At 47.7% G+C, this 13,533-nt stretch overlaps 1 protein-coding gene across 1 annotated transcript in view; it reads right to left on the reverse strand.

The window, feature by feature from the left end:
• Positions 1-13,533, reverse strand: part of gnmt (glycine N-methyltransferase) — a 55,256-nt gene that overhangs the window by 15,476 nt on the left and 26,247 nt on the right. Inside the window, exon 2 of the mRNA XM_072551006.1 lies at positions 4,363-4,490. Within this exon, the coding sequence (XP_072407107.1) occupies positions 4,363-4,490 (128 nt within the window). The remainder of the gene's footprint in view (positions 1-4,362; positions 4,491-13,533) is intronic.

Consider the following 13,533-nt stretch of genomic DNA (forward strand, 5'->3'; position numbering starts at 1 on the left):
TGTATACTCGATGGAGTTTAGAGGAATGAGGGAGGATCTAATTGAAACTTACAGGGCAGTGAATGGTCTGGACAAAGAGGACGTTGGGAAGATGTTTCCATTGGTGGGAAAGACAGGACACGAGGTCACAGTCTTAGAATAAAGGGAAGACCTTTCAGAACGGAGATAAGGATAAACTTCTTCAGCCACAGAGTGATGAGTCTATGGAATTCACTGCCATAGAAGACTGTGAGGGCTAGGTCAGTGAGTATACTTAAAATGGAGATAGATAAGTTCTTTAATATCAAAGGGATCAAGAGTTACAGGAAGAAATGAGGAGAATAGGGTTGAGAAACCTATCAGCCATGAATGAATGGCAGAGCAGACTCAAGGGGCTGAATGGCCTAACTTCTGCTCCTATGTCTTATGGTCTTATCCGAATTCCTGGAACCATTCACATTAATCCTTTCTGCATTATCTCAAGAGCCTGCACATCTTTCCAAAAGTGCAGAACCCAGAATGGGACACAATGCTCCAACTGGGGCTGAATCAATGTTCAATAAAGCTACTGTATAAAGGCCCTGGCAGGGGGGACACATTGATCACAGGGACTGCACCAGTGATGGGTTACAAGACATCAAAACTATCGAGATCATTGCTAGATCGAGATAGTAATTGGACGCTGGCGGACCTTAATGTTGGCTTCAGCCTACCGCCAATTCGGGTTGTCCAAACTTGTGGGGGTGGGGGGGTTCCACTTACCCTCAGATGGCTCCCAAAGGTCAGGAAAATGCCACCTCCCAGCAGAAAACTGAGACGAGGGACACTCAGAGGGAGGGACAGGCCGGAGAGGAGGAAGACGTAGTCAGTGCAGAGACATAATAACTGACCCAACTCCCACATGAACAGATGGAGTCAATGGAGAAGAAGGAGGAGGAAACCAAGGAGGTGGGGGAATGGATTGCAGTGAGAAACAACTGGAACAGTCAGGTCCCCAAAGCCTCACAACAAAACAGAAAGAGGCATAATGGACACACCAACAACTTCTGTGAGGTTGAAGATGTGCAGAGGGATGGCCATCCACATAAAAAAGGGGCAGAGCAGGGGCGAAGGAGAGAAGCACCCTCTAACCCAGAAATGCTGGACTCCCCGGGTGGGGCCCGGTGAAGACTAACATCCAGCCATTCGGACCCACAGGTACCCTCTGCACGACAGTCGCAGGCAACCAGGAGTAGTGACGCTCTGACAGTCCCTCTGTCAGACTCTGAGATGGACCCTGTTGGTTTGTTCCCACAAATGGATGTTAAAATTGTCAGTATTAATGTGCATGCAGCATTAAATCTACTACGCGAGGTGTCTCCACATTGACTTATCTGGTCAATGCCATTGCGGGAGACCTCGTGTTTCTGCAGAAGTGTGGAATACTGCACCCCAGCAGCCACAGGAGAGGGTCGAGCCTTCAACTTGGTCGGGGGGGAAGCGATAGTCATTCCCCCAGCCTGGGTATTATGGTGCAAGGAGGAGATTTCACCATCTCTGAGGTTAAGGAAGTGGTGGGTGGGTGCCTTCTCGTAGCAGGTGTTACATACAGAAAGGCTCCCTTGAGATTAATTACCATGTATGTCCCGGGGGTACATAGTGAGTGGCTGGCTGACCTGAAGCAGCTCCCACTACCAGTCATTCTTGCCAGAGACTTCAATCACATTGTTGATGCAGATCAACAATCCAGAGGGGCTGACAGCAAACTGGACACCACGTTCAGATTCCCAATGGAAATGGTTCAGTTTGCTAAGCAACCCTGCAGACAGATGCCTCTGGTCATGGCCAGATGGGTCTATACGCTGAAGGATAGACTTCCCGTTTGCATCCCGCATGTTCTCAGTCAGATCCACCAATGTCGAACCGGCATTCTTCTCTGACCACTGCCTCCTGCTGGCTGACTGTCACCGACAGGAGGAGCAACAGGCCAGCAAGGGAACGTGGAAGCTGAACATTAAATGGTTGACTCCAGAAAACATTAAGGAGCTCAAAAGGGATTACACAGGTTGGAGAACTGTAAATCCCCCCCTTTGAGTCTCCATTGGATTGGGTGGGAAACAGTCCTGGGGAACACCAAGAGGTTTTTTTGGATACAGTCAAAGTCCAACGTTTTCTTTATTTACTTGATATGCAACTGTATTGAACCAAACTGCTTTTGTGACAATGTAGATCTACAAAGAGAACAGCCTTATTGTCATCAGGTAAAGTCACCATCATCCTACCATTTTGTTTTTGTACTGTGTCCCCCTATTAATAAAGCATAGGATGCTACACACCTTTACAAACTCATACGGAATGTGTACTTAATCATATTTGGAGTTCAATGAACAGTTTGTTATAAAGTGAATGAGGAGAAGGTCAAGAGTTTCTGTGCTGCAAACTCTGTAGACAAAGGTTGCAAACTATTCAAAATCCATTCACATTAACAAGTCGATCCTTGTGTGGGTCTATGTAGATGAAATAAACTGGGACTGCTCTGCTTAAGGAAGAGAAGGATGTATGGAAATTTAATTGTTTGAAAAGATTTTGACAGAATAAATGAGGCAACTCCATTTCACTTCAGGAGGGTTGGTATTTAGAGAACACATTCTTAAGAGAATTGCCAGAAGAACCAAAGAAGAGGTAGGGAGCATTAAACTACAGAAAACTTTTACAATCTGAAATGTTGCTAAAGCTGATCCAATCGTAACTCTCAATAGAAAATGGGATTACACTTGAAAAGGGAAACTTTGGGAACTATCAGAAAAATCATAAAATCCTCACAGTGCAGGAAGCAGGCCATTCAGCCCATCGAGTCCACACTGTCCCTTCAAAAGGTATCCCAATCAGACCCAATCCACAATACCCCCATGGCTACTCCATCTACACGTCCCTGGATACTATGGTCAATTTAGCACAGCCAATCCACCTAACCTACACATCTTTGGAGTGTGGGAGGAAACCAGAGGAATCAAAGAAACCTCAAGCAGATACAGGGAGAATGTGTGTGTGTGTGGAGTTCACACAGTCAGTCAGCAGAGACTGGAATCGACCCTGGGTCTCTAGCACTGTGAGGTAGCCGTACTAACGGCTGAGCCAATGTGCCGCTCATAGAGAAAAATAGTGGGAATAATTGGATAGCTCCTTAAAAGAGCCAATGCTGGCATCATGAATCAAACACACTCCTTCTCTTCTGCATAGCTGTTTCACACCATCCAGATTTATAATATAGCTTGACAGCCAATGTAAATGCAGTTACTCTTACAGAATAGGAAAAGCAGCAGCTAAGAAATGTACAGTACTACAGCGGGAGCAAATACTTTTATCTAATGCTGTTAGCTGAGGGACAAATATTGATGAAGAGACCATATCATAGAGCTACCCATTGGCTGGGACAAGGACTCAGCAAACTGCAGAAGTAAACAGAACCTCCCCAAGAGTCCGTTCCAATGTTGAATGAGAAATAACTCTTCAAATATCAACATTGTGCATTTTGATAGTGCCTTTAGCATAACAAAACATCCAAAGGTGCTCACAGAAGCATGACAAAGCCAACATTGACACTAAACCACATAAGGCAATGGGAGGTCAGATGACCCAAAGTTTGGCCATAGAGGTAGCCTTTAAAGAGCAGCTTGAAGCAAAAATGAAAGGTAGATTATGGGGAAATCTCTGAGCTTAACGCCTAGACAGACCATTAATGGTAATGTAAGAAATGGGACTCCACTCCTAATCCACGACGAAGGAAAATGAACCTGCATTCCAAGGTCTCTTTGTTCAGAAACACTCCCTAGGACCTTACCATTAAGGTGTATAAGTCTTGCCCTGATTTGCCATTCCAAAATGCAGCAACTCACATTTATCTAAATGAAACTCCATCTGCCCCTCCTCAATCCATTGGCCAATCTGATCAAAGTCCCATTGAACTCTGTGGTAACTTTCTTCGCTGTCCACAGTACCACCAATTTTGGTGTCAGCTGCAAACTTACTAACCATTCCTCCTTTATTCACATTCAAATCATTTATATAAATGATGAAAAGTTGTGGACCCAGCACCGATCCTTGTGGCACTCCACTGGTCACAGGCCTCCAGTCTGAAAAATAACCCTCCACCACCACCCTCTGTCTTCTACCTTTGAGCCAGTTCTGTATCCAAATGGCTAGTTCTCCCTGTATTCCATGAGATCTAACCTTGCTAAACAGTCTCCCATAAGGAACCTCTGAAGAAGGGTCACAGGACTTGAAAAGTTAGCTCTGTTTCTCTCTCCACAGATGCGGCCAGACCTGCTGAGTTTCTCCAGCAATGTCTGGTTCTGTTTGATAAAGAATTCCTTTTTATGCTCTCTCTCAAGGCCCAATATTTACCCCATTTATCAAACGCCTCTTCTTTCCTTCGGTTCCATCTCTCTTTTAACGCATATTTCAGCATTTTGTCACTGGCATCTGCACTCACCATGGTGAAGCCTTCTTCCACTAACATTATGGAATCCACTCTGTTGAGGAAAGCAGACAGTGTTATTAGAGGAGGCTGGCTGAGCTGCAACAAAAGGTCTTCACCAATGACAACATCATCCCTGACAAGGACACAGCGTAATGTTTATACAGTGGCAGCACAAGAGAAAAGCGCTTTGCAGTGCAAGCTCATTCCTCATCACAGATTAGCGTAAGAATGTGTTGGCTTCATATTGTCATATTAAAGTTCAAGCTACCTTGAAATAATGCAGCAACAAAGTCGTGTGTTGTAAATTAAGAAAAAGGCAGCTCAAAGCAGGATCGTACTCACTTATTTCAAAGAAATAATGCTGCTATATTTTTCCAGCAAATTATGTGGGCATCATTGCCTAAGTGTATTTTAATAAAGAGGTGAGAAACCAAGCCAGAAATGACACAGAGAAGGTAATCTTAATATTATCATAAGATAAAATGAAATGCATAAATTTTACTCAAATACCTACAGCACAATAGGAGGCCATTCAGCCTTTTGTGCCCACAACAATCCAGTGACACTAACCCCTTTTCCAAGCTTTTCGATCATAGCCCTAGAGGCTATGGCAATGCAAGTTAATAGTTCATTACTACTTAAGTGCAATGAGACTTTCAGATTCAACCAAACTTTCTCTGTTCCTGTCACTGTTCAATCTCCCCCAGCCCATGTTCCTATCGCTGCTCAGTATCCCCCAGCCCGTGTTCCTATCGCTGCTCAGTCTCCCCCAACCCCTGTTCCTATCGCTGCTCAGTCTCCCCCAGCCCGTGTTCCATTCGCTGCTCAGTCTCCTGCAGCCCGTGTTCCTATCGTTGCTCAGTCTCCCCCAGCCCATGTTCCTATCGCTACTCAGTCTCCCCCAGCCCGTGTTCCATTCGCTGCTCAGTCTCCCTCAGTCCGTGTTCCTATCACTGCTCAGTCTCCCCCAGTCCGTGTTCCTATCGCTGCTCAGTCTCCCCCAGCCAGTGTTCCTATCGTTGCTCAGTCTCCCCCAGCCCGTGTTCCTATCACTGCTCAGTCTCCCCCAGCCAGTGTTCCTATCGCTGCTCAGTCTCCCCCAGTCCGTGTTCCTATCGCTGCTCAGTCTCCCCCAGCCCGTGTTCCTATCGTTGCTCAGTCTCCCCCAACTCCTGTTCCTATCGTTGCTCAGTCTCCCCCAACTCCTGTTCCTATCGCTGCTCAGTCTCCCCCAACTCCTGTTCCTATCGCTGCTCAGTCTCCCCCAGCCAGTGTTCCTATCGTTGCTCAGTCTCCCCCAACTCCTGTTCCTATCCTGTTCCTATCGCTGCTCAGTCTAACCCAGCCCGTGTTCTTATCGCTGTTCAGTCTCCCCCAGCCCGTGTTCCTATCGCTGCTGCATCTCCCCCAGCCCATGTTCCTATCGCTGATCAATCTCCCCTGTCCCCTGTTCCTATCACTGCTCAGTCTCCCCCATCCCCTGTTCCTGTCACTGATCAATCTCCCCTGCCCCCTGTTCCTGTCCCTGATCAATCTCCTCTGTCCCCTGTTCCTGTCACTGATCAATCTCCCTCCCAATGTTCCTGTCACTGATCAATCTCCCTCCCAATGTTCCTGTCACTGTTCAATTTCTGTCTCATTCTTGAAACCCTCAACTGTCCTCTCTGTTCAGATTAAATCCTCCATCAGGTATGGTACACTAGCTGAGGTCTATCAGTCTCTTATGTAAGTTCAGCATAAACTCCCTGCTTTGTATACTATGCCCCTACTCATTTTCATGGACCCACATGTGTTTGTCATTGTATACTATTTAGCCTTCTAATTAATTTTTGATTTTTTCAACTTTGCTTTTACACTAACATTTTCTATCCTCGAACATTATCCTCTTATATAGTTTTAAATATTTTAATGTTTAAAGAACTTAATATTTTCCTTTACTTTTATTAATTACTAAAAATTTCTTCTAACAGCTTTAACATTTCTGACAACTTTGTCACATCGAAACTTGAAAAGTAAAATGAATGCTCTCGGCTCCTGTTTCAAATCACATAGCGATGGTTAACACTGGGAAATGGGGGTGACAGCTATGAATTTTGGTTTCATGATCCTCCATTGTGGTTCAGCCTGTATGCATACACAGTCTGAATTTAAACACTGCAATGTTTCAAAGAACAAAGAAAATTTACAGCCCAGGAACAGGCCATTTGGCCCTCCAAGCCTGAGCCGATCCAAATCCACTGTCTAAGCCTATCGCCCATTCCTAAGCATCCGTATCCCTCTTCTCCCCACCTACTCATGCATCTGTTCAGACACATCTTAAATGAATCTACCTTGGCATTTTCCTTTGGCATTTTGCTGTAGAGCAGTAACAACATTGTACATTTATCTAGCCTGATGCTCGTGACAACCCTACTGAGCAATGCATCAAGCACTGGCTGTGTATATTAAAGATATCCAGTTGTATCGAGTTACTTCAGGGACATAAACAATCCATTATTTATCTCACTGAAATTGATCTTGAATTCTGTTGTAATTGTGTGATGAGTAAAGTCAGCAGACACTTTTTGAGGGAGGACGAAGGGCAAGGGAATTTCAGGTTTCATATAATGTACAAGATCATGCCCAAGGCTTGTCTGCCCTGTCCCACACATCGTGACTTTCTCCAGGAGGTGAGCTCCACCAAGGTGCATCATGAATCCTGGTGTCTGCAGAACAAATACAACAAGAAGGAATTTATCTTCACTGTATATTTTATTCTGTCTTGGAGGATGCATTTTGCTGACTGGTCAGCATTTATTGCCCGTCCCTAGTTACCCTTGAGCAGGTTATGGTGAACTGCCTTCTTGAACCGCTGCAGTCCATGTGCTGTAGTCTGACCCAGAATGCTATTGGGTAAGGAGTTCCAGGAGTTTGACCCAGCAACAATGAAGGAATGGCGATACATTTCCAAGTTAGATTGCGAGTGGCTTGGAAGGCAACTTGCAGGTGGTGCTGTTCCCTTGTATCTGCTGCCCTTGTCAGTCTAGATAAAAGTGGTTGTGGGTTTGGAAGGTGTTGTCTGAAGATCTTTGGTGAATTCCTGCATGCATCTTGTGGATGGTGCATACTGCTGCTACTGAGCGTTATTTGACAGAAATAAATGACTGTGAGCGCGAGTGAAACTTGCTGAAGTAAAACAAAGACTATGGATGCTGGAAAACAAAAAGAAAAACAGAAGTTGTTGGAGGAATTCAGCATCTATGGAGAGTGAAACAGAATTAAAGTTTTCAGTGCAGTGATCCTTTTTCAGAACTTTGCTAATCAGGCATGCTGTTAAAATTGCGTCCATCAGCAAACCTGTCCATTCATTCTCACAGTTGGTGCATTATTGACAAACCTGACATTGATTGCCCATTCCTGGCAAAACTGAATGACTACAGTCATCTTCACAGGCGAGTTATACTCAGTTGGATTATCGTGGGACAGGGCAAGGAACAGCCGGGATTTTGTGACAATCCCATAGCATCTCGATCGGTTTTTTTGTTCGTGACTTGTTTTTAAAATCCAAGTCAAATGCTCACATTGCCTTTGAGCAGCTTAGACTTGGATGCTCGAGATCCACCTCCTTGTTTGGAAATCTCTCCATAGCTGCATTCCTGCTAATAGCTACAGTCTACTCCAGCTCAACAATTCTACCACCCCAGTAATTGCTGGTTTTAATTGTTCTACCTCAGGCGGCCTTATGCTCTGGTCTTCCCTCCCTACACCTTTTTATCTCATTACCCCCTTTCACACACTCATTACAACCTACCTCTTTGACAAAGTTTTAATCATTTGATGTAATTACTTAACCAATACAGAGAACGCTGAAAAATAGCACAGTAGCAGCTGTGCATTGAGAAGCAGACTGTTATGACTGGTATGACTGTTCTTCAGAATTGAGTTCTACTTGGAACTCAGGTCATAGAATCCCCGCAGTGTGAAAACAGACCATTTGGCCCATCAAGTCTACACTGGCCCTCTGAAGAGCATTACTGTAACCTTGCAGTTTCCCATGGCTGATCCACCTATCCTGCATATTCCTGAACACTTCGGGCAATTTAACATGGCCATCCACTCAATCTGCACACCTTTGGACTGTGGGAGAAAACTGGAGCAGACATGGGAAGGACATGCAAACTCCACACAGACAGTTGCTCAAGGGTGGAATCGACCCCGGGAGCCTGGTGCTATGAGACAGTGGTGCTAACCACTGAGCCACTACATCGTCCCTCCTGGAGTAGGGTCACTGGACTCTAAGCATGAACTCTGTTTCTCTCTCTCTCTCCACAGATGCTGCTAGACGTGCTGAGTTTCTCCAGCATTCATCTGTAGTATTTTGCATTTGATATTTTATTTTATGCCCCAGTGTTATATTTTGATTATAAGACTTCTGGGAAACACCTTAGAATGTTTCTTTATGTGAAAAGGTGTTCTGTAAAAATGCAAACTTTCCTCGATCCAGACCTCTTCACTGAAGCAGCAGTCTGCAGCGTTGTTGTCACAGAGATTGGTTTGTGTAGTGCTTGCCTGGTTTACATGCTGGGTTTGCAGTTACGGTGACCATGCAATGGCCCCCGGGGCTCTGACTGTTTGACATTCTGTTGGAGCTGACCCCCAATCTCATTCTGCCCCTGTACACGTGTTCATGTGAACACTAGACAAACATGTTTACGTACAGCTGAGCACTTGGGCCCGCTTCCAGCAACTCCCTGAATAACACTGCTTACCCAAGACAGCTCATGACGACAAAACCAGACCTAACCTGTTCGAATCCTCCACCCAGCCTAAACGACAGAAGTCAAACTGATCAACTGGGCAAATAGGTCTTTGACTGAAACTGATATCAGCCATAATAAAGAAAAAAAGCATGTGTTTATGAATTGCTGCAGGATGCTCCAAAGTGCTGTATGGCGCTTTTGAAACGTTCACTATTCTAAGGGGGGAAAGAAATCAAACAGCATACTCAATTGGACATCGGGATTCAGAGACTTAAAGTGGACTGAAAACAATTGAGAGGAAACAAGTTGCATGCAGTAATAGTAAGTGACAGAGAGATGGCAGCAGTGCCCATACGGATGGGTGAAGTTTAATGGAAAGTTGTTGGTGGTGGGGGGTGGTTGGGTAAGTTAACATTTTGTTATTAAGTTCTCCGAACTTTTCAGGTGGATCAGCTACAATTGAGAACTGGATTAGTGGTGCTGGAAGAGCACAGCAGTTCAGGCAGCATCCAAGTAGCTTCGAAATCGACGTTTCGGGCAAAAGCCCTCATTCCTGATGCTGCCTGAACTGCTGTGCTCTTCCAGCACCACTAATCCAGAAGCTAGTTTCCAGCATCTGCAGTCATTGTTTTTACCTCTACAATTGAGAACTTACTGTGCCTTTGTCTTGAATACTCATTCCCCCCAGCCCACCGCGATTCCATTCACTGGCGCAATCTTGTTAGCCAAAAACATGCGTTCACAAACTTGACGATATATAAGGTGTGTTCCCAGCCAGGTAAGCTTCATCGCTCAAACTTCAGAGAGTACAAATTTCTTTAGTTACTTGGCTGCTCAAAACCAATGCATTTCTTTGCACGAACACTTACAGTGTAAGTGGTGAAGCGTCTCCAGTCTCAGTCGTATGCGGTCTGAGTGGTTGGAGTTAAATGCTTTAGCAGCATTAGGGTTAAAGCCAACTAGGCCTCTAAGCCTAACCAAGCATGGTAGTTACACCAGCTGACAGCAGCAACTCTGATCGGGTCAGACAACTGGGACTGAACTCAACAGACTACCTTTTGTGGTTGTGCCCTTGCCGCACACACAAGCCTGCGGTGAAAAGCTCTCAGATTTCCATGTTCTCGCAGAGTGTCAGTGACCTGATTTTTTTTTTCCCCCATGGGATGTGGTGTTGAAGAGTGAACTCTGGACTCGAAACATTAATGCTGATCCCTCTCCACAGATGTTGCCAGACCTGTCAGGTTTCTCTTAGCATTTTCTGCTTTCGTTTCAGATCTTCAGCATCTGCAGTTCTTTGATTAATACCTACCGAACAAATCACTAACCTACCTCTGACCCATTTCGCTTCCCCATCCTTTGATCATGTGGGCACAGGAAGTCCCAAGTTTGATATCCTGCTGAACCATGTCAGAAGTGAAAGGAAGATCTGTTTGGAGATACGTCAGTAGCTACGATGAAGTGACAAATACAAAATGAACATGAAGCCTCTGATGGTGATACCAATCACGCAACCTCCTGTGTGGCAGTCCTCTGAAGGAATTTGTCCTTCATTGTGAGAGGAATTGACTTTAAAAGCAGGGAGGTCATGCTGCAGCTGCACAGGGTGCTGGTGAGACCACACCTGGAGTACTGCATGCAGTTTTGGTCTCCTTATCTGAGAAAGGATGTACTGGCAGTGGAGGGGGTGCAGAGGAGGGTCACTAGGTTGATTCTGGACTTGAGGGAGTTGGCCTTTGAGGAGAGAATGAGTAGACTGGAATTATAGTCATTGGAATTTGGAAGAATGAGGTGGGATCTGAAAGAAACATATAAAATTATGAAGGGAATAGACAAGATAGAACCAAAGAGGATGTTTCCATTGGTGGGTGAAACTAGGAGAAGAGGGCATAGCCTCAAAAATAAGGGGGAGTAGATTTCAGACTGAACCTCGTCACCAGAGGATTGAGAGTCTGTGGAATTCCCTGCCCAGTGAAGTAATTGAGGCTTCCATATTAAATGGTTTTAAAGCTAAGATAGGTAATTTTTTGAACAGTAAAGGTATTAAGTGCTATGATGAGGGGGCGAGTAAGTGGAGTTGGGGTCACGAATAGATCAGCCATGATCTTACTGCATGGTGGAGCAGGCTCGAAGGGCCAGATGGCCTACTCCTGCTCAGAGTTCTTATGTTGTCATGGTCTCTGCACTGCCAACACACACTCACAGGGACATGAAGCATTAAGGAGATATTGGCTCATACACTGAAGGAACATAGCAAATTGTTCAAACGCTTTCTGAATACTGCAGTCACCAGGATGCCTTTGTCCCCATAGGGAAGAAATCTGCCCTTCCCTCTCTCAGTAGAATGACATGGGAAGGACTGCCAATATGTAATGCCTCATTTTGCCTAGTCTCTGACATCTCCAGGGGAGGTTGGGGGGATGGTGGACAGAGGTTAATGCCCCTGGCTGCAGTTGTCTGGGAGCCTTTTCAACAGGCACCCAGCTGGAGCCTGAAGGTCCTAGCTGGGATAGGGCAGGACTTCCTACCATAAACCCCTGCTCTTTTACCCGTGCAAATGTAATGAGCTGCGAGGTGCACAATCACTTAGTCTCATGCCCGATCCTTGACATCCTTCACTGGCAACACATCTACAAGATACACTACAGTAGCTCACCAAGGCTCCTTCAGCTGGCCATCTTCCAAACCTGCCAATTCTACCACCTGGAACAAGGGCAGCAGATGCATGGGGACACCCCTTCCAAGACACATTCCATCCTGACTTGGAAACATATGGCCATTTCTCAATCTCACTGGCTCAGGATCTTGGAATGTCCAACCCACTCGCACTGTGGGTATGGCTTACTAAATGGACTACAGTGGTTGAAGGCGGAAGATCACCCAGGCAATTAGAAACGGGCAATAAATACAGGTCTTGCTGACAGTGCTCATATTCCAAGAACAAATTTGAAAATCCGATCTGCCTCTGATCAGAAATCCACCCTGCTTTGATGGCCACCTTCACGCTTATTCTTAAGAGAGGAAAATCCCACTCATTGTGATTTGTTTACTGCTCTAGAACTCGGCCTATTTATGTCTCGGACCAGCCTAACCAACCCTGCCTACCACTTACAAAGTGCACTGGCAGCATTCCCACCTCTATTCTCCTGTCAAAAAGGTGAATGGGGATTACGGAGTACAACACAGCTCCTCAAACATTTCATCAGTTCCAAACAAACCAAGGGAATTTGAATTGTTTAATAGTTGTGCAATGCTTGCTTCACTGGCAAATTCTGCAGTGTTGATTAAGTAACTGTGGGCTCAAGGTAAGTTACTCAACGAATTGGGCAATTTATGTAATTAGGCTGAATAGCAACAGGTTGGACTGATTATGGGTGGGGCACAGCACTGCATGCAGGACATGGGAACAGGTTGATTGCTGATGGTGAATCGATTTAAAAATACATTTACAGGCGATTTGGCAAGAGGGAGCAAACCAATTTCATTTGTGTGTAAGAGCACTTCAGGATATAAAAAGAGGAATCAGGCTGCATTTGACATCCCACACATGGGGGGGGGGGGGGGGGAGGGGAGGGGAGGGGAGGGGAGGGGAGGGGAGGGGAGGGGGGGGGGGGGGGGGGGGGGGGGGGGGGGAGGGGAGGGGAGGGGAGGGGAGGGGAGGGGAGGGGAGGGGAGGGGGGGGGGGGGGGGGAGGGGGGGGGAGGGGGGGGGAGGGGAGGGGGGGGGGGGGAGGGAGGGGAAGGGGGGGGGGGGGGGAGGGGGAGGGGAGGGGAGGGGGGGGGGGGAGGGGGAGGGGAGGGGAGGGGGGGGGGGGGAGGGAGGGAGGGGGGGGGGGGGGAGGGGGGGAGGGGGGGAGGGGGAGGGGGGGGGGAGGGGAGGGGGGGGGGGGGGGGAGGGGAGGGGGAGGGGGGGGGGGAGGGGAGGGGAGGGGGGGAGGGGAGGGGGAGGGGGAGGGGGGGGGGGAGGGGAGGGGAGGGGGAGGGGGGGGGGGAGGGGAGGGGGAGGGGGGGAGGGGAAGGGGAGGAGGGAGGGAGGGGGGGGGGGAGGGGAGGGAGGGAGGGGGGGGGAGGGGAGGGAGGGAGGGGGGAGGGGAGGGAGGGGAGGGGGAGGGGAGGGAGGGGAGGGGAGGGGAGGGGGGGGGGGGGAGGGGGGGGGAGGGAGGGAGGGGAGGGGGGGGGGGGGAGGGAGGGGAGGGGGGGGAGGGAGCGGAGGGGGGGGAGGGAGGGAGGGGGGGGGGGGGAGGAGGGGAGGGGGGGGGGGGGGAGGGAGGGGAGGGGGGGGGGGGAGGGAGGGGAGGGGGGGGGGGAGGGAGGGGAGGGGGGGGGGGGGAGGGAGGGGAGGGGGGGGGGAGGGGGGGGG

The sequence above is a fragment of the Chiloscyllium punctatum genome, chromosome 3 (assembly GCF_047496795.1).
Source record: "Chiloscyllium punctatum isolate Juve2018m chromosome 3, sChiPun1.3, whole genome shotgun sequence".
NCBI lineage: Eukaryota > Metazoa > Chordata > Chondrichthyes > Orectolobiformes > Hemiscylliidae > Chiloscyllium > Chiloscyllium punctatum.